Source organism: Elephas maximus, chromosome 17, assembly GCF_024166365.1.
Source record: "Elephas maximus indicus isolate mEleMax1 chromosome 17, mEleMax1 primary haplotype, whole genome shotgun sequence".
Lineage (NCBI taxonomy): Eukaryota > Metazoa > Chordata > Mammalia > Proboscidea > Elephantidae > Elephas > Elephas maximus.
In genome coordinates, this window is record NC_064835.1 from 9,778,455 (window position 1) to 9,800,383 (window position 21,929).

At 48.5% G+C, this 21,929-nt stretch overlaps 1 protein-coding gene across 2 annotated transcripts in view; it reads right to left on the bottom strand.

The window, feature by feature from the left end:
- Nucleotides 1-21,929, bottom strand: part of DSCAML1 (DS cell adhesion molecule like 1) — a 422,409-nt gene that overhangs the window by 54,399 nt on the left and 346,081 nt on the right. For both annotated transcript variants that reach the window (XM_049856636.1, XM_049856637.1), the window contains exons 12-16: nt 15,879-16,078; nt 15,224-15,320; nt 14,482-14,610; nt 3,190-3,357; nt 1,740-1,810 (exon numbers count right to left, since the gene is read on the bottom strand). In XM_049856636.1, coding sequence (XP_049712593.1) covers nt 1,740-1,810; nt 3,190-3,357; nt 14,482-14,610; nt 15,224-15,320; nt 15,879-16,078 — 665 coding nt within the window. The remainder of the gene's footprint in view (nt 1-1,739; nt 1,811-3,189; nt 3,358-14,481; nt 14,611-15,223; nt 15,321-15,878; nt 16,079-21,929) is intronic.

Genomic DNA, 21,929 nt, shown 5'->3' on the forward strand with positions numbered 1-21,929 from the left:
GTGAGTGTGGTGTGGTGTGATGTGTGTGTGTGAGTGTGGTGTGATGTGCTGTGTGTGTATGTGAGCACGGTGTGGTGTGATGTGCGTGTGTGAGAGAGCATGGTATGGTGTACCTGTGTGTGGTGTGATGTGTGTGAGCATGATATATGTGATGTGACATAGTGTGTGTGTATAAAAATGATGTGTTGTATGTGGTGTGATGTGGTGTATGCGTGTGTGTGTGAGCATGGTACGGTGTATGTGTGTGTTGTGTAATGTGTTGTGGGGTGTGTGTGTGCATGTGTGTGGTACGGTGTATGTGTTTGTGGTATGATGTGAGGTGTGCATGTGTGAGTGTGGTGTGGTGTATGCAGTGTGATGTGGTGTGTGTGTGTGAGTGTGGTGTGTGTGTGTATGAGTGTGGTGTGATGTATGTGTGTGAGTGTGGTGTGGTGTATGTGTGTGCTGTGTAATGTGTTGTGGGGTGTGTGTGTGCATGTGTGTGGTATGGTGTATGTGTGTGTATGTGCAGTCTTCTGGAAACATCATTAGGCCATTCTGAATCTCTCTGATTCTCAAATCTACCTTCATGAAGAGCCCAGAAGGAGGAATAAAGCAGCTGGGACTTTCCCATCAGGCGTTAGAGTCAGAAAATGACCTCGGACCTTTGATCCAGATGAAGGTGAGGCAACTCCCAAAGCTCCACTGTTCAGATGGGGAAAGCTTCAAGAAGAATTTGGATGGGCCCTAAGAAAGCTCTCTGCGTGGGCTGTGTGGGGAGACCAGAACTGGACTCTAGACTGTGGGCATTTAAGTCACCACTTGAATGACCATAGACAAGTCACCCCACACATCTGTGCCCATGGCCTCCTCAGGCAGATGGGGATAAAAACACCTCTTCCAGCCCCCTCACAGGATTGGCGAGAGGTCAGTGAGTTGTGTGAGAGGAGGCACTTGGAGGCTGGAAAACACAGCATGACGGGAAGTTATCCATATTGTCAGTCCTTCCGGGCCATGGTGGGGATGTGGCTCTAGGGCCAGAGTTCCCAGGAAAGCAAGTCCTGTTCAAGGCTATCCTGATCTGTTTCCCTGCACAGCTGTGGATCTCCTCTAGGATTTTCCTTAAGCACCCCCCCGATCTTACACATCTCTGCCCCTTAGAAATGGCTAAAGCATATGGTGATCTGTTTTCTCTACATCATCCCCACCCCTTTGCCCCTGAGAGGTAGATAGAGTAGTTATTTTCCTCCTGACTTTATAGATGAGGGAAGAGGGACCTGAAGAGGCCAAGGCTTCTGCCAAGACTCACTGTAAGAAGATGGGGTACCACTCCAGTCACATGGCCCTGACTAGGGCGGGACTTCACTGTGGTTCCAGCCCTGTCCTGGCATCTCCAGAGGGTCTCTTTGAACTTTGAACAAAATCAAATCTTGTTCCTGACCTATCGCAACATGTGGGATTTGGGGGACAGGCCAGTGTGGTGAAAAAACCATCTTAACTTCCTTGTAGTTGCATAATTCTTTGTCCACCCCAGCCATAGCCCTCTATCAAAGAGCCAGGGTGGGGAGGGGGGCAGGGATTGGTGGGTAGCACTGCCCTTTTAGCCATTTCTCCATCCACCCCTCAAACCTCACTGAGTTTGGCAGAACACAGATGTGACCATTACAGGAAATCAGAGAATGGCAGCCCACTATGGGCCTCACTCCTGGATTGAGGAGGGAGGAGGCAATTTTAGGGCAAATGCCTTCGCCTTCACTTACCTTCCAGGTCACTTGGATGCTCTGTGAGGTCACTGGCTGCAAGGTGACATCCATGGGGGGCCCATCAGGAGCTGAGAGGAAGAAGCAACATTTATGAGTCAAGTCTTAAAAGAAGAAAGGGCCCTGTGTCCTCCTCCCATCCTCCTGAGCTAAAGGACTGCTGGGGAGAAAGGAAAAGCTCATAAACTGAGAAAAACAGAGAGCCTGAGTTTCAGTTCCTCTGAAATTTAAACCCCCCAGGGTTTAAATTTCCTCTTCACCCTCCAGGGTTTAAATTTCCTCTTCACCCTCCATAATTTGCTGAAAGTGTAGCAAAAGATGGTCATGAGATGCAACTCCAGGCTTAGGTGATGGGCAAATTTTTTAAAAGTTTGACATAATGAAGTGTAGGGAACGGTGTGGAGCAGTGGGAGCTCTCATGCACTAATCAAGGGAGAGCAAACTGGTACAGCACTTTGAGAAATGTTTTGGCATATTTTATTAAAGGTGGAAGTATGCCTATCCGATGGCTCTGCAATTGTACAGCTGGTCATATCCCCAGAGAAACGCACGAGCCTGTACTCTAGCATATAGGCAGAAGGATGCTCACAGAGGTATGTTTGCAATAGCCCCAACCTGTAAGCAACCTCAATGTCCCTCTACAGTGCAATGGACAAAGTGGCCGTGGTATATTCATAAAACAGAACACTCCGCAGCACTGAACATGTACGAACTGCACTGCTGCTTCAACAACATGAATAAAGCTCGCAAAAATACTATCAACCAAAGCAAGCAACAGTCAAAAGAACATATGAAGAGTAATTTCATGGATCCATTCCATTGGAAAACAGGCAAAATTATATGGTTTAGGTGTACAGATATATGTGATGTTAGTATAAAAAAGAAAAGCAAGAAAGCTAATACCATAATAGTCAGGACAGTGGCTACTTCAGGGGGAGGGAGGGAGTTATGATTGGGAAAGGGCAGGTGGAGGATTTCTGGCATGATGGTAATTGATAGCGGATGTTGGTTACAGTATTTTTCACTTTCTAATTATTGTTAAAGTGGACATATGTGTAATTTTCACAAAAAAAGAAACTAAAGCGAAAGAACTCTTGTTTAAATATTCAGGAGAGAATTTTCATGACAAAGGCCATAGAATACCATCCAGGGGACTACTATCTCATCCTTTTCAGATAATACAACTGTCCTTTCCAGTCAAGCTGGAGTCAGGAAAGTGGGACACAACCATGGACAGCTCCTCAAAGCCCAGTATCTAGACTCCTATCTAGAAAAGGAGGCACAGAGAACACTCTCCAGGGACCCACAGGCAGACATGGGGAAATGCCTTGGGTGCTCTCTCCTCCCATCTTCTTATTACAAGCTACTGCCAAAGGACAGGGTTGGTGTGAGCCCCAGATGTCTCTGATCCCGGAGGCCGTGGGTCAGGGAGGCAGGGCGAGGTGCTCACCGGCTTCCTCTGTGCTGATGGTGAGTTCCTTGCTTGGCTCACTGCGGCCAATCTTGTTAAAGGAGTACATGCGGATGCTGTACACAGATGCTGGGTGCAAGTCCACGATGTTGGCCTGGTTGATGGTAGGGGAGATGTTGCGTGTGGATTGCTTGAAGTCCCAGGAATCTGGAGAGAGAAACCCATTTCAAACTAGAGTTGGACAAATTCTGGAACTTCTCCCTAGCTTCAAGCACCAGCACACCCCAATCTCAATTATAATGCCCAGAAACCGTCCAGTCACACAGACTGCAGAGAGACTGAAGTTCATACAATCTGTAACTTTGCGGAGAATGTGAGGGGTCTATTCCATGAAGCTCAAGCTTGCCAGACCAAGGGATGTCTGGTCAAGGTGAGGAGCATATACACTGGACAGATGGAGAATCAGGAATCTGACTCTTCTGCTGCTGGCCAGCTTATGTACTTAAACCTCAGACAGGGGTCAGACGAGTGGTTTCCCAAGGTCCCTTCTAACATCACCCTTTGCTTGCTATCTGTGAGAATCTGATTGGTCAGTGCCCTTCTTCCTGGTCTCTCACACATCAGTGACCTGCTGTAAGTGTGAAATACCCCATTCACCCCAGAGTCCCTACACAAAGGTGGGAGCCAAGCATAGGATTCTGTTTTTCCATTCCCTGGGTACTTGTAAGGTGGTGGTCTTGAGTGTTACGCTTTGGGGGCAGGGGTGGCACAGACCAAGTGCCAGAGTCCCCAGCAAATCCCAACCTCTTTCTTTCACCAGCAGGAGGAAGGTCTCTAAGTCTTTAGGGTCAGAGGCAACAAAGACATTAACATGCTCATGATTTATCCAGGGAGACAGGCAGCCCATTTTAGGGCTAATACTTAGCAAAAACATAGAACATGAAAAATAGCAGATAAATGCCACTCAGGGCACCGTGGCAGTAAACACCTTGCATTTCCAGAGAAATCCAGTCATTTTCAATATATTTTTGTTGTGTACCACCAAGGGATTCCAGAGAAAATGTGAAAAGTTTGCAGTTACAGTAATGCCTCAGCTTTGTTGTTGTTGTTAGGTGCCATTGAATCGGTTCCGACTCATAGAGACCCAGTGCACAACAGAACAAAACACCACCCAGTCCTGCACCATCCTCATAATCATTGCTATGTTTAAGCCCATCACTGCAGCCACTGTGTCAATCCACCTCGTTGAGGGTCTTCCTCTTTCTCCCTGACCCTTCACATTACCAAGCATGATGTCCTTCTCCAGGGACTGGTCCCTCCTGATAACATGTCCAAAGTATGTGAGATGAAGTCTCACCATCCTTGCTTCTAAGGAGCATTCTGGCTGCACTTCTTCCAAGATGCCTCAGCTAGGACCTTGCAAACCCAGAATTCATAACTGGTACCATTTATTGAAACTTCATTTTGGAAAGAGAAAAGGAGATCACAAGGAAACAAGCTGATGGTGGGGTTTAAAAATATTTCCAGGGCATGTCCTGATATTACTATTATTACTACTACTACTAATTTTCCATGCCTTCTAAACTCACAGCAGAGTATCCTGAAAAATTCTCAGTAGAAAAGATTAAATTATATTCTCTACAGTTTAATGCCTAAACCAGGAAAGGAGGCTGACACATTCTAGATAGTTTTTTTTTTTTCCCCTAGAATGATTTTGATAAAGATTTTTTAAAGCTAGTACTTGGTTAATCAGGAGAACTGGTTCACCAAGTTCTCCAATTCCTACCCAATTCCTTCAGATTCTGGTTAATTGAGATTTTGATATTTTTTAAAACACTGCTTTGAGCAACTGGTGCCCAGCCTCAGCATCTCTGAAGGGCATCGGCCCAGCTCCCCATCTGCAGCTTTGCATTTAATCCTGTGGTTTCATGAGCCAAAGTAACAAAATGGCAGGCTGTTGGTGCTCAGAAACACATTATTTTCTTCTTGTCTTTTAAAACACCCCGGCCACGCAGAGAGTCATTCTGTGCTGACAGGTTAAGCCAGAATTGCAACTGTGTGGGCTCCTACCTACTGTGGGCGCCATCCTGGTTTGGGACTGAATGGGCTAGCAATGCGAAGGCAGGTGTTCACCTCTCTCTGTGACACCTGGGAGCTGGTGCCAGCTCAGAAATCACATTTGATCCTCCCATGTTTCTAGGAGCTGGAGAGAGATCACGAGCCAGCGCATTCATTTTTGATGAGTACAGGCTGAGGTAAGAGACCCAGGTGATACTATGTGACTGAGAACAGGGGAGGCTAAGGAAAAGAAGCCCTGATATTCATCAAGGACCTGCGATGTGCCAGGTGCTGTGCTGGACAGTTTAAATATGACACCAGCACCATTCCTCCATGGTTTATGTGACCTCCATGTCACTAAATCCCATGGATGCTCATTATGGACTGAATTGTGTCTCTCCCCACACCCCTGCCCCCCACCAAAAAAAACAAAAAACAAACCTAAACCAGTTGCCATTGAGTGATTTTGACTCATGGTGACCCCATGTGTGTCAGAACCGTGTTCCACAGGATTTTCGATGGCAAATTTTTGGGAAGTAGGTCGCCAGGCCTTTCCTCTGAGATACAGCTGGATGGAGTTGAGCTGCCAACCTTTAGTTAGCGGTAAGCACATTAACCACTGCACCACCTAGGGACTCTGTCCCCCGAAAATATGTGTTGAATTCCTAGCCTTTGTACCTGCAAACATGACTGTGTTTGGAAATAGGATTTTCTTTTGTTATGTTAGTGAAGTCATACCAGTGTAAGGTGGATCCTAAACGCAATCACTTCCGAGTTATAAAGCAAGCGGAATAGACACAGAGATACATGAGGGAAGATAAACACCATGTGAAAATCATTTACAAGCCAAGGAACACCAAGAAATCAAGGAATGCCCAGGGCTACTGACAAGGAAACAATCAACTTGGCTGAGACCATGATTTGGACATTCAGCCTCCAGAACTGTGAGAAAATACATTTCTGTTCTTTAAAGCCACCCACTTGTGGTATTCATGTTACAGCGGCACTAGGTAACTAAGACGTTTATCAGTTCTCATTTCTCACTTGACCTCTCAGTGTCCAAATGTATTCTTGGAATACACCTCCCTTGGCTTCCCTGGTACAACACTCTCTGGCTTTTCTCTTAGCTCTTGGGTCAATGTCTCCTTTGCAGGTGCATTTTTCTCTACCCTACCATTGATGGTTAGGGTTCTTCAAGGCCCCACCTTTTCTCGCTCCCACCCATGGCTTCTGGTTCCAGCCATACACAGAAAACTCAAAGATTTGTACCCATCCTGGACTTCTCCTTTGAACTTCAGGTCTTTATAACCTACTGTTTACTTGATATCGCTTCTTGGATGTCTCAAATTCAGCATGTCCAAGACAGAACTCTAGTAAACCCACCTCCTCCCTGGGTTTCCTGTCTTAGGGAATGGCACCACCATCCACCAGGCTGTGCCCAAAACTTAGGTGTTGTTCTTGACTCCACCCTCTCTCTCCTTCCCTATCAAGTCCTATAGATCATATGAATCTCTTCATCTCTAGTTCTCCCCTGGCCAAGCCAGTGTCACCCTCACTTGGACCAGAGAAATAACCTCCTAACTAGCCTCCCAGCATCCACGATGTGTCCCATCAACCCACCCTCTACACTGCAGCCATCATTCATGCTACAAATATGTTCAAGCCCCTTTTACAGCCCAAGCACTGAGCACTCTTTCCAAAACAAAAATATGACACTGTCACCTCCATGCATAAAATCCTTCAATAGTTGTCTTAGTTTCCTAGCGCTGCTATAACAGAAATACCACAAATGGGTGGCCATAAAGAACAGAAAATTATTTTCTCACAGTTCAAGAGTCTAGAAGTCTGAATTCAGGGCACCGGCTATAGGGGAAAGCTATCTCTTTCTTGGCTCTGGGGGAAGATCCTTGTCTCTTCTGTTCCTCTGTTCCTTGGTATCTTCATGTACCATCTACCTCCCCCTGTTTGTTCTTGCTCCCATATCTAATCTATACCGTTTATGACTCAGAAGTGACAGGTTTAGGACACATCCTATAGGGATATGACCTCATTAGCATAACAAAGAAAACCTGTTCCCAAATGGGATTAAATCCACAGGTATAAGGGTTAGGATTCCAACACGTTTTGGACAGGAAGGGGCACAATTCAACCCATAACAATAGTTTTTCTTGCTCTTAGAATTAAAGACATATTTTCTTAACAGGACCCAGGCCTGCAACATCTGGCTCACGCACACCTTTCTGGCCTCCTCTTTCACCATGCTTCTCCTCTGAACTCTCATGGTGGGTAGAGCTGCCCTTCACCACCCAGCATTCCCTTTGGAGAGTGTACTGTTTCAGTGACAACTGCCCAAGGAGACGCTAAGCCTCCTGAAGGCAAGAGCTCTGACTGAATCTTTGGCTGTCTCCCCCACTTGGCATGTGTTGGGCACTTAGAATCCATTCCTGGTTTGAGATCCCAGCCACATTTTTACTTTGGAATCGGAGGGCCTTTGTGTTTTGTGGTTACAATGAATACCCTTCTTTGCCTCACTCAGCTGCCAATCATAGGAAGGTGGGCAGGAGTGACGTCGTGGAGAATGGCTCCTTTTTTCCTGCCTTTTGCCGGTTTGCAGGTAGATTTGACCTTGTGTTCCCAAATCATCTTTGATGTTGGCTCAAAACATCCCTCTCCCCACAACCCTTCCAGGCTAATGCATCAGAGTCAAAACTGGAGTCCTTTAGCCGATTTTCCAAACTTGATCACTGCCATCTCCCTGACCCTGAACAGATGAAATCAGGGGTGCTATTTTCTTCCCCTTCCTTTTCAGCTCTCTCAGAGAATGGGGCTGGCTTTGGTGAATACTGTCTCTTTTAATATTCCCTTTCATATGAGCTTGGCTTACCCAGATTAACATATTTCATTAAAGGCTCTCTCTCCCTTTCTTCATCAAAGGGTTTATGATGCAAATATTCTTCTTAAAAAATAGGGAAGCGGCTGGGGAGATGTCAGTGCCTTCTAGTCTGCGGGCTGCTCGCTGAGAGGGGATCGGGAGTCTGGTTTTTCTAGAGGCACGTTCAGTGCAGAGGGGGAGCACTTGGACAAATGCCACATCTGGAGCATTTAGCTGCCTGCACTGGGAAACAAATCATTCCCCGGCTCGGTTTTCTCTGTACATCACGGCCCTGAGCCCCACATGATGGCCTCTTTGTGCATGGAGAGTAGGTTCTCTGGGTCACAGGGACAGCTCACATCGTCACACCACCAGTCCCTCTCATAGTCACACTTCTGCTTACTCCACAGTGGCTAGCACAGCCCCCACACCAGCTCGCACCATGGCGCTGCCTTTCGGCCTTGGAGGCCATCCTCGAAGAATCCATCCCTGCTCCTTGCTTGGGGAACAGAGGCAAAATTTGGTGTCTGCATTTTTAAATCTGCATAGCGCCATCTGATAGATTTGTGTGGATGGTGCTATTTATCATTCAGCTCTTATGTATTATTACTCTGCTGCCTGGGGCCAGGGAAAGTCAGGGCGAGTGGGATGGTTTAGAGAGGGCAGATTCGGTCATTTCCCTTGGAAAATTAACACCATGAGCAAAAACATGGCAGAAAGTCTGGCAAAGGCACAGTTAGAGCAAAGAATGACATCAGGAGCAGATGGTCCACGTCAGGATGGGTACACTCTGGGGCAAGAGGAAGAGGAGAAGGCAAGCAGAGATCCAGGATGGGAACTGGGAAAGGGTCCAGAGATATGCCAGGCTCTGTGGTGGGTAGCTCCACCTTAGTTATCACACCCATCTCATTTTATGACCACCCTGAGAATTGGGTGTGATGGCGTCCATTTTCTAGATAAAGAGATGCGCAAAGAGGGGATGTAACTTGCTAGGGATCACACAGCTCGAGAACTTGGTCAAGCCAAGTCTACTGCTTTGAGAATAGTTCTCGGTCCCCTATCCCACAGATGCAGAGAGAGGCCTGCTTAGACACACCACACACAAGCACGCACACTCACACTTGCACGCATGCGCTCACCACTCCTTTCAGTCACCCTTCTGTTCCCTTGGATACCTTTTCCAGTTCTTATGTAATACAGTTAGTGGTGTATTACACTTGATTCGATAGTGCTTTGTAATGCTTCTGAAAGTGTGTGTGTGTGTGTGCGCGCGCGCACATGTATGTGTTCTCACTCCAACTGCATTGTAAGCTCCAAGGGCAACATTCTGTCTCCTATTTCTTTTTCTTTCCCTACCACATGGCTGGTGCATGATTCTGCAAAAAAAAAAAAAAAAAAAAAATTGGCAGTACATGTTGCTGACTGACAGACACATAGATTTCAGTCTGCAGGCTGCACAGGACTACGAATTGCCACATGGAGTATCTGAGTCAGAAGCGGGGGAAAGGAACTTCCATTTACTCAGGGTTTACACCAGCCTGTGCTAGCTGTTTTATCCTCCTTCATCCTTAACACCAACCTGTGAGGCCGCCATTGCCATGAGGAAGTGGGGCTCTGCCCATGGCCTTTGCCTGGCTCCAGTGATAACTCCCTGCAGTTCTCACGGAAGCAGCGTTTGGTAAAGCCATTGTGGGCAACAGAGGAGGCTGGGGGACTCCTTTACTAAACCACCCAGCATGCAACAGATGCCTGTCTGGCTGGGCTAGTCTGGAGCAGCCCCACCCAAAGGCAAGGGCAAGCTGGCTTCTTGGTGCTCTTGATTCTTGCTTTTCTAAAGGTGCAAAGACCGTGTTGAAGGGAGAGTCTGAGGCTGAACTTTCATCATGCCCCCTCTAGTACCACCCATCTGTCAGTTTGTTGTACTGTGGTGGCTTGTGTGTTGCTATGACCAGAAGCTAAGCTACTGGTATTTCAAATACCCGCCGGGTCACTGTCATGGATTGAATTGTGCCCCTCCAAAGTCTCTCAACATAGCTGGTCCATGATTCTCAGTATTGTGTGACTCTCCAACATTTTATGTGATTGTCCACCACTTTATATGATTTTCCTATATGTTGTAAATCTCATCACTATGATGTAATAAGATGGAGTAGCAGCAGTTATATTGACGAGGCCTACAAGATTAAGTAGTGTCTTAAGCCAATCTCTTTTGAGATATAAAAGAGAGAAGCAAGCAGGGAGATATGGGGACCTCATACCACCAAGAAGGCAGCTCCAGGAGCAGAGCTTGTCTTTTGGACCTGAGCTTCCTGCACTGAGATGCTCCCAGACCACGGAAAGACTTATGACAAGGACCTTCCTCTAGAGCCGACAGAGAGAGAGAAAGCCTTCCCCTGGAGCTGGCGCCCTGAATTCAGACTTCTAGACTAGTGGACTGTGAGAGAATAAACTTCTCTTTGTTAAAGCCATCCACCTGTGGTATTTCTGTTATAGCAGCACTAGATGACTAAGACAGTCACCTATGGACAGGTTTCAGGGGAGCTTCCAGACTAAGACAGACTAGAAAGAAAGGCCTAGCGATGTACTCCCAAAAATCAGCCAATGAAAACCCTGTGGATAACAACAGAGTATTATCTGATAGAGTGCTGGAAGCTGACGCAGGACCAGGCATCGTTCTGTTCTGTACTATATGGGTTTGCCCGGAGTCAGTGGAGACTAGACACAACTAAAAACAACAAATCTGCCTACCCCTCCTGGCATTCTAGGTTCTGGGATGGGGTATGATAGTTCCTAATCCTGCCTGGGGATTTGGGGAGGGGGTTACAGGAAGATGTGGACATGCTGTGAAAATAGCGTCTTCCCTGCCTGCCTCTTCTCCGGCTCTGCTCTCCGGATGTGTGATGTTCTCAGCTTTGCCCTGCTGAGCAGTGCCCCTGGAAAGGTTTCCACACATTAGAGTGGTCAGTGAAGGGGGAGTGGGCAGGGAGACAGTTAACCAGGAGCAGGGTGGGAGAGGGTGCCAGGGAGAGCCCAAGCATCCACCACCACCCCCAGATGTGAGCAGAGCCTGTCAAACATATCAGCCCTTAGAGACAGCACAGCCCCACCTGAAGGCGAGGGCAAGGACCAGCTGGCTTCTCAGTGCTCTTGATCCTTGTTTTTCTACAGGTGCAAAGACCTTGTTGAAGAGAGTCTGCGGCTGTGCTTTGAGCTTTCATCATGCCCCTCTAGCACCACCCATCGGCCAGTTTGTTGTGCTGTGCTGGCTGGTGTGTTTTGGGCTGGGGAAGAACAGTTCCTTATCCCATCTGGGGATCTAGAGAGATGGTGCCTGCACCACCAGGTGGAGATGTTGGCCTACATGCCTGCCCCTTCCTGTTTGACTCCTGGGTGGCTTTTGTCCAGCTCCAGGAAGTCCTAAGATGTGAGATGGACACAGTCTGCTGTCCTTTCCTCTCTGTGCCCTTTTTCTCCTCTAGGGCCCTGCTGCTCATCCCATCTCCCCAGCTGTACAGCCACGGCCACCCTCTTGCTCATCTCTTGGGTACCAACCCCTTCGACTCATGTCCATCCTTCACAGAGGCGCCCAGTGAATCTTTCTAAGGTGCCATTTTGCTCCAGTCACTCTCTGGGAGCTCAAACACAGTTAGGGGTTCTGAATTACGTTCCCCAACACTGTAAAAGCTCATCCTAAAGGCCTCCCCTACAAGCTTGCCCCAAAGCACATTTTAAGCCTTCTTTCCCATGAAGTGTGTTCATGAATCCTATGCTAGACTACTTGCCATTCCCTGGAGGGCACGGTATCCTTACTTGTGCCGAATCCTTCCCCATTCCCTGAGAACTTGGCCCATCGCCTTTTGATTTTCAAGACCCAGCTTAATGCCACATCTCCAAGGGATCAGAGAGATGTCTTTCCTGACTACCCTGTCGGCAGCAGCCCCTTCTCCGCTCAGAGCCCATTTTCCTGCACTCAGGGTGATCTCCTGGATGGCTGGATGGCTCTGATTGCGAACGGACTGTTTTTCCCAAGTGGACTGTAAGCTCTTTTTTTTTTTTTTAATTTTTTTTATTGTGCTTTAAATGAAAGTTCACAATTCAAGTTAGTTTCTCATACAAAAACTTATACATTGTTATGTGACCCTAGTTGCTCTCCCTACAATGTGACAGTACACTCCTTCTGTCTACTCTGCATTTCTCATGTCCTTCAACCCGCTCCTGTCCCCCTCTGCCTTCTCATCTTGCCTCCAGACAGGAGCTGCCCACATAGTCACATATGTCTACTTGAGCTAAGAAGCACACTCGTTGCCAGTATCATTTTATGTCCTATAGTCCAGTCTAATCTTTGTCTGAAGAGTTGGCTTCCAGAATGGTTTTAGTTTTGGGCTAACGGAGAGTCTGGGGGTCATATCCTCTGGGGTCCCTCCAGTCTCAGTCAGGCCATTCAGTCTGGTCTTTTTACTAGAATTTGAGGTCTGCATCCCGCTACTCTCCTGCTCCATCAGGGATTCTGTGTTGTATTCCCTGTCAGGGCAGTCATTGGTGGTAGCCGGGCACCACCTAGTTCTTCTGGTCTCAGGCTGATGGAGTCTCTGGTTGATATGGCCCTTTCTGACTCTTGGGCTAATATTTTCCTTGTGTGTTTGGTATTCTTCATTCTCCTTTGCTCCAGGTGGCTTGAGACCAACTGATGCATCTTAGATGGCTGCTTGCTAGCTTTTAAGACCCCAGACTCCACTCACCAAAGTGGGATGCAGAACGTTTTCTTAATATACTTTGTTATGCCGATTTGGACTGTAAGCTCTTGATGTTAGGGTTCTGCTTTGTAGAAACCTGTATCAAAGATGACCAACCCGATGTCTAAGACTGAGTTGCTTCCCAAGATATGCTTTACTGTGTCTCACTTCAATTCACTCAACACATATTTGCTGAGCATCTCCCATGTGGCCAGGCCCTGCGCCAGGCACTGGGAATACAACAGGGAATAGGACATGGAAAGGACAGACAGACAGTCAGACAGTGACCAGGTGCTGTGCTAAGTCGGAAAAGAGAGGTCTGGAAGGCGTCAGGAGAAAACAAAACCTCAGATCTAACTGAGACCTGAAGTATGAATTGGAGCTGGCCAGGGAGGGGAACTGAGGAGGGTTGAAGTCTTCAGGCTTGCTTTGGTGTTGTTCTACTTAATTTTATTTTTATTTATTGTAGTATATATATCAAAAAAGCCCGTTGTCATTGAGTTGATTCTGACTCATAGCAACCCTATAGGACAGAGTAGAACTGCCCCATAGAGTTTTCAAGGTGGATTCAAACTGCTGACCTTTTGGTTAGCAGCTGTAGCCCTTAACCACTACACCACCAGGGTTTTCTGCATGTATATCACAACATTTGCCATTTTTTAAAATTAATTTTTATTAAGCTTCAAGTGAACATTTACCATTCCAATCAGTCTGTCACATGTAAGTTTACATACATCCTACTCCCTTCTCCCACTTGCTCTCCCCCTATTGAGTCAGCCCTTTCAGTCTCTCGTTTCGTGCCAATTTTGCCGTCTTCCCTCTTTCTCTATCTTCCCATCCCCCCTCCAGTCAAGAGTTGCCAACACAGCCATTTTTATTTTTATATTATTTTGAAATGCTAATGCAAGCTTATGGTATTGCAACTAAAAGGTACAAAAGAGCCCAGAACTAGAGGTGCATTTTCCCTCACTGCTGCCTTGAAGTTACCCAGGTTCCCTCTCAGAGGCAAACCCTCATTGCCTGTTTCTCAGGGCACCTTCCAGAGACAGTCAACGCACATACAAAAGTGAGCACCCGCAGCTCTTTTTTGGCTTGGCTCATTCTCCAGTCCTCTTGTCCCTCCTTGCTATTCCTGCTGCCCAACTGTGGGGCCCTACCACTCGTTCCCCAGAGGCCTAAACACCCACTGACCCCCTGCCTCCTGGTGCTTCACAGTGGCAGGGCAGCCTCATAGGAGCTGTCTGGGAAGGCTTCCGGAAGGAGGAGGAGATAAATCTCAGCCTGTCCAGGGACTCCCAGGCCCTAACAACCTGTTCTTGGGGAGGTCCAGCTTTCTGACCCCCATTCTAAATGTGGAGTGCTCAGATGACCCAGCCAAACTCGTGATGTCTCTGGTCCAATAGAGATAGTCCACTACCCCCAGATGCAGGGCCTTTAAACTTTTAAATATCAAAGCACCCTTTCAGACCTTGGCCCAGGAACAATCCTGGAAGCAAAGAGCTGACACCCCCTCACATCAACTAGGAATCTCTCCTGCACACTGGTCAGTGTCTTCCCTGGATGAGCAGCCTGAGGCCCCAGGGGCTGTCTCACCCAGTGGGGCACTGGCAGGGTATGTGGCACCGGGCCTTGCTCAGCAGAACCTGCCCCTCCTGACCCAGCACCTACCTGATTTGTTCTTGTATTCGATGTCGAAGCCTGTGATGATGCTGTTCCCATCAAATCGCTGAGTCCAGCGCAGGTTCATGCTCCGGGCCTTCACCTCCCGGATCTCTAGCTCTGGGGGATCAGGGGGCTCTGGGGTGTGGTGGGGGAGAGGTAGTAGTGAGGATGCTAGCAGAGAGCTTTCTCCTAGAGAGGATCAGGGCTCTGCTGCACCCCTAGGGGTTGGTGTCACCTGGCCTAGCCAAGGTTTCTGGAGCCCTGGGGTCTGGACAAGGTGGGGGTGAGGGGAGGCCCAGTGATAGGGCTCCAGGAAGAGGAGGGCAGCTTGGTCTCCTGCCTTGTTTCCCTCTCTTCCTAGCTGGGAGAGGGCAGGCCCTTTTCTTAGGGATTCCTCAGAGCTTTTTTCCCCCATTAAGAGTACCCAGATTTTTCCAGCTTGATTTTCCCTTCCCATACCTCCCCAGGAGTCTGAGCCCATGAACCAGTCCTCCCATTTCTAGAACTGGTAATGGACCCTGCTGGGGCCATAGCCTTTGCAAATCTTTGCTGTCTGAAGTATCTTGGAAAGGCCCTTCTCTCCCCACCCTGGACAGGAGGGACGGTGGAGGGACACTTTTCCCCAGAAGGCCATTTCCTGTCATCTTCCACCACGGTGCAGGCCTTGTCCCTGCTACTGGAGGTGGAGTTAGCTGTGGGCACCTGGGTCTCTGGGGAAGCAGCCTGGGAACCGTGGGGCAGTGGATACCTTGCACAGTGAGCTGGATCAAGCCCCGGTCTTCTCCATAAGAGTTGATGGCATGGCAGCTGAAGAACACAGAGTCCCCACGGTCAGCTGGCTTGAGCTGGGAGAGGGCCAGCAGGAGGACAGGGAGAGAAGAAGGAAACAGGGAGAGTCTTTTAGAGCTAGTGGCTGAAGGGGGCCCACTCAAGGCGGGATCGGCAGGCCACCTTGTTCTGGGAGGGGAGCCCACGGGGGGCTTTGTCAATGGCTCCTGTTCCCAGTGTGTTCTGGGGATAGAAGTCTGGAACCCACCAAGGGAGGGACTAAGGAATTCCAGATGGGAGGGAGAGGATGAGGGGGTCCCAGGAGGGAGGGAGGGGCTGAGGGGTCCCAGGAGGGATGGAGGGGCTGAGGGGTCCCAAGAGAGAGGGAGGGGCTGAGGGGTCCACACAGTTAATGGCTGTGTGTGTGGCTATCAGGGAGGAGATCCAGTGAGACTCTAAGACAGAGAGTCCTGAACGGAGAAGGGAAATAGTGACAGAGGAGGAAAGAGGAGATACTTTTTTGTGTGTGGAAGGGGCTCCCCAGCAGCCCCATTTACCTGGGCACAGATGTAACAGTTCAGGGTGCCCACTCTCTGAGAGTTGGGGTCCACCTGGGGCTGGGGGTGGGCGCTCACCTTCAGCGTGGACACAACCTCATCGCCGTTGTCCTTGGTGGCAATGGCATACCGCATGACACGGTCAGGATCAATGACTGTGTCTCCCTTCTCCCAGCGGATGATGATGGGCCGCTCACCCCGTGCCGTGCAGTTCAGCTCCTTGGCGTGGCCCTTGATGGCGATGGTGGTGTTGGGGTGAGAGGTGATCATGGCTGGAACTGGGGGAGGGGAGGAGGCGCCTGAGGCCGCAGTCAGGGTCAGGAGCAGAAGCCAGCGGTGGGTGGGGGGAGGGTACGTGTCCTGCGCAGAAGCCCCGCCCCAGGCAGCCCCTCTGTCCCCTGACTCCCCCCCACTACAGAGTACCTCAGCCTCCTGGAGAGGGTTTAATGAAGCCTGAGAGCAGACTGTAGGAAACCCTACCTGTCTGTCCCCTTCTTTCTCCTCCCCATCCATGATTGGGGCAACATCTCTCTACAGCTCCCCCCCCCAAAAAAACAAACAAAAACAAAACCAAACCCATTGCCATCTGGTCAATTCCGACTCATAGCAACCCTACAGAACAGAGTAGAACTGCCGCCATAGGATTTCCAAGGAGCAGCTGGTGGATTTGAACTGTTGACCTTTTGGTTAGCAGCCAGCTCTTAACCACTTTGCCACCAGGGCTCCCTCTCTACGCCAGGGGTTCTTATATTCCATGGACCCTTCTGGTAAAGCCAGTGGACCCTACCTCAGAAAAATATTTTTAAATACACTAAATAAAAAAAAAATACAACTGATTATATTGAAATACAGTTATACAAATATCAAACACATTAAAAAGCAAACTTGTGATACAGTATATCACGAATCAATATATGTTCTTTTCGATCACTGTTTATGAAATCTAGGAGTGATGTCCCTGGATGGGGCAGTTAACGGTTCAACAGTGGAGACCATTCTGTAGCAACTGGTTTAGCGGGTCTTACAGTCACCATCTGATGTTACCATGATTTTGTAACAGTGATGAGCATACATCCTATTTTGAGATCTCTGCAACAACCGTGATATGACATGAAAATATCTGGATTGCTACTGGTGATAGTCATAGGTACTGCTGGTGCTGCTGCGCTTTGTCGTTATGCTCAAAATGGAAGGAAATGCTAAATTTAAGTTAGGTTAGTGAAGTAAAGACGTAATTTTTTCCCTCTCCAAATTTATGGGCCATCCCCCACCCCCAATCTTATCCATGGATCTCCTAGGGATCCCAGGTTGAAAACTCTGTTCTACAGAATTGGGGCCCCTACTTCCTCTCTACATTTAAGACTGTCTCTACAGGGGTCATCTTCTTTAGTCCCCTGGTTCTGGGCAGCAGGTCCCTTCCAAAGAGCTGAGAAACCCCAAACCCTAGGTGGCATCATCACAATTAATTTTTCCCAAGCAGAGCTAACAAGCGATGCCCCCATCCCCACCACTGACTGAGAAAATCACCACGAAACAACCAAGGACCTGGATGGTCATCAGGAGGCCCCTCCCACTGCCGTAAGGAGAAGCATCTCTCTCACTGACCCCTCCCCTGGGCCTGAGCACCCAGGAGAGGGTGGAGCAGGGGTTGTCCCTTCTGTCACTGAAGCCCTGTCCCCTTTTTCTCCATCCAGTTCAACAAACACTCATTGGGCACCTATGCCATTCCCTGGCACCATGCCAGGTTGGGGAATACACATGACAACAAGACACAGTCTTTGCCTCCTGGGTGCCTGTTATTCCAGGAGAAGGGGGCAGGAGGGGGAGGGGAAGACGCGTGCATGGCCGACATGAGTATGAGAAGATCTGATGGGTGTTCCTGGAGGCATTAGGAGAAATTGATTTTGACGGAGGGGTTTCTGGAAAGACACCATCCATTCATTCATCTAGCATTTATTGAGTGCCTACTATGTGCTGTAGTGGTTAAGTGCTATGGCTGCTAACTAAAAAAGGCGGTGGTTCAAATCCACCGAGCGTTCCTTGGAAACTCTATGAGGCAGTTCTGCTCTGTCCTGTAGGGTTGCTATGAGTTGGAATCAACTCTACAGCCCTGGGTTTTACTATGTACCAGGCCTCATGCTAGGTTCTGCAGCTAAACAGTGACAGGGAGAAGCATGACCTGTGACGTCAGGGAGTTTCACTCTAGTGGTGAGAGGAGACAAGAAAACTAGTAATTGCAGTAAAGCCTGGCAAGGACTGTGCTAGGAGAGTACACAGTGTTTGTCATTTTCGCCATTTAGGTGGGTGAACAGAGGAAAGGGTACCCTGGACAGTGGAACCTGCCTGAGCAAAGGCTCAGAGGCAGGAATAAGAGGGGCAGATCCCAGAAAGGTAAGTGGTCTGGTGCAACCGATAGGACTGTCCTCATCTTCCCTTTCCTGGGAAAACCTGCCTCTCAGAGTACAGGGCCCAGTCACTCTCGCCCTGGGAGGGATGCCCTTTAGCCATCCTGGAGTACATAAATGGTGGGGAGGGGTCTGGGCTTGGCAGCAAGAATCAGACAATACTCCCCTCCATTTGGGGGAGGACCCCCTCCTCACATTGAAATTTTCAAAGTAGAGACCCAGCTTCCCATATCCCCATAGCTGGCCTGGTTTGGCAACAGCTCAAAGAGGTGTGCTGTCTTCTCTCTCCTCTCCTCTGCACTCCCTCACCCCTGCCCCTGCCCCCTCGCCCCATGTTCTTGCTTCACTTCAGTGGCTGATCCCTTTCCTTCTCTCCCAGTGTCCTCAGGATTTCCTTCTCCTCCTGTTTTAAAGGCTTGCTCAGACGAAGTTCTTCCCAGCCAGCTCTCCAGGGACATTAGACTTTTAAGGACAAATAAGCCTTTGAAGAAAGGAAGGATGCCACAGAGCCGTAACAGTGTGACCTGAGACACCAATCGGGGTGCAAAGGCATTTGGAATAGCTGTGGGGGAATTAAGGGTTTTTTTTGGCTCCCTGAAGTCACACCAAACAGCCAGCTACCTCCACTGCTTCCTTGTCAGGCGGGTTGTAATGCTGAGGACAGCCCTGGCCCTTGCACCAGTCCCTCAGCCTGTTCCCCAGCCTGAGCTCATCAAATAATGAAGCAGATAAATTTTGTAATGCACGGCGTTACACCAGGAAATACAATAAAACACGAAAGACAAATAACTAGGTGCAAGTTATAATGAAGAAAAAGCCTGCAGTCAGAGACATCCGAGTATGAATTATTGACTAAGGTTTTACACTCTCAAGGATGTGCGGAGGAATATTTTTCCATCAAAGATTTGCATAATTCACTCGTATAAACCTGCGTAGAATACAGAGTAAGATTTTACATCAACAAGTCGGGCCTTGCATTGCAGATGCTTCATTTTAACTGGAGAACTGAAATGCAAGGGTTGGGGTGGAGGGAGAGGCACGTGGGCTGTTTCTGCTGGTTCCACAGGGAATGTGTCAGTGGGCTGGGGACTGGAATCCCTGGGCAGCTTGGCCCTGAGGCCTTCCTTGCTCCTGAGAGGCGATGCTGATGCCACAGAGGAGTTGGGGATGTTTGGGCAGAGGGCTGTGTGTGTCAAAGGGTGTAGGGACAGGTCAAGTCTCAGCACAGATCAGAGTCCAGAGGAAGGAGGGACAACGAAGAGTCCTTCTTTAACACGGTTATTTCAAAGCTCTGCACCAGAGTGAGAAGCCAGCAGTGCATCCCTGTCCTGCTCTCCAAGTAGGGCTGCACTAGCCTGTGTGCAAATTATAAGGCAGCAGATTCAGTCTGGTGCATCACTCATCCCCTTGGCTGTGTACCTGTCAGCAGTGTACAACCTGTGCATCCATACATGTTGGTACCACCTCAGGGAGCTTGCCTTCTCAATCAGCTGTGTTCAGAGAGATAGCCACATGGGCAGCCAGAGACAGCGGGGCCTCCAGAGATCCTGGACAGGACTCAGAGTCCACTGGCCCCTCGGCCCTGCATAACAACCATGCCGGGGGCTTGGGGCGGGCTTCCTTCACACTCCCACCAGCTGGCTGCTAATCATGGCAATGAGCACCACATGTCACAACCCCTTTACAGTCTCTCTCTTCGTGTGCTCTCTTTACAGACCCTCAGCTCAGGGCCAGCTCAGGGGAGGCCACCCATGGGGAAGGGGAGACAGCTCTTGTCCCTCCACCCCACACAACCCACTCGAAGGGCCTGGTGGCCAGGAAGGCTTGGTTTCTATTTCTGTCTCTACCAGCTATGTGGCCTTCAATGCAGTATGCTTCACTTCTTTGAGCCTCAGGTGCATGGCTTGTAACGTGAAGACATCTACATCTACCCTGCAGAGTTGTTACAAGGACAAAATGAGTCTGCATGTGTAAAGGGCTTGCCATGCAACGACTGCTCAAGACCCCTGGGTTCTATTCCCACCCCTGGCGGCAGTAGTGGTTCAGTGGTAGAATTCTCACCTTCCATTCAGGAGACCTGGGTTCGATTCCCAGCCAAGGCACCTCATATACAGCCATCGTGTCAGTGGGGGCTTATGTGTTTCTATGAGGCTAAGTGGATTTCAGTGGAGCTTCCAGAGTAAGATGAACTAGGAAGAAAGGCCTGGCTATCTCCTTTCTAAAATAAGCCAATGAAAACCTATGGGTCACAAGGGTCCGGTCCACAACCAATCATGGGGGCTCAGGACCTGGCAGTGTTTTGTTTCGTTGTGCACGTGGTCACTATGAGCCAGGGGCAGACTCAAGGGCAGCTAACAAAAGCATTCCTGCCCCCCAAGGTTCTCGTGTCTGTCTCTTGTTGTAAGGAAAATCCAAACAAAAACCAAACCCAGTGCCGTCGAGTTGATTCCGACTCATAGCGACCCTATAGGACAGAGTAGAGCTGCCCAGTTGAGTTTCCAAGGAGTGCCTGGCAGATTTGAACTGCCGACCCTTTGGTTAGCAGCCGTAGCACTTAACCACTACACCACCAGGAAAGCCTCTGATAAAACGCGTACCCCCAAGTTATTGGCTGAAGATGCTGCTTGTCAGGTTATTCCACCCAATCACAGAAGCCTAGAGTTGCAAAGCCCGGTTAAAAGTTCAAGGTAGTTGCCACTAGCCACTTGTGGCTATTAAGCATGTGTGGTTAGCCCTAATCGAGATGTAATCATAAAATACACACTGGATTTCAGAAACTTAGCAGGAAAAAAAATGTACACTCTCTCACTAATAATTTTTATATTGATTAAAGTTAATATTTTAGATACATTGGGTTAAATATAGTATTACGTGTTTCCACTTTTTTAAACACATGAGGACTGGAAAATTTTAAAATACACATGCGGCTCACATTATATTTCCATTGGATGGCACTGGTTTAGATCATCTATGAGGATCACTCCCTTTACAAATGAAGAAACTGAGGCCACCCAAGGTCACCCTGCTAGTAAACAAAGTGCATTTTAAAAAACGATGGATGGTTTGGTGGCTCTCAAAAACTTAAACATAAAATTACCACCCTCCCCCCAAAAAAACCCACTGCCGTTGAGTTGATTCCGACTCACTCATAGAGACCCTATAGGACAGAGTAGAACTGTCCCTTAGAGTTTCCAAGGAGCGCCTGGCGGATTCGAACTGCCGACCTTTTGGTTAGCAGCCATAGCACTTAACCACTAGGCCAGCAGGGTTTCCCTAAAAAAATTACTACATGACCCAGTAATTCCACTCCTAGGTATATACCCAAAAGAACTGAAAGCAGGAACACAAACATATACTTGTACACCATGTCCATAGTAGCACTATTCACTATAGCCAAAAGGTGAAAACAGCCCAGATGTTCACCAATGGATGACTGGATACAGAAAAGGTGGTATATATACATGATGGAACACCACTTAGCCATAAAGAGGAACAAGACACATGTTGCAATGTCGATGGACCTCCAAAACATTATGGTAAGTGAAAGAAGCCAGACACAAAAGGTCACATATTATATGATTCCATTTCTATGAGACATCCAAACTAATCCAGAATAGATAAATTCATAGAGACAGAACACAGATTGGTAGTTGTCAGGGACTGAGGGGAGCGGCCAATGGAGAGAAGCTGCTTAATGAAGACAGGGTTTTACTTTGCAGTGATG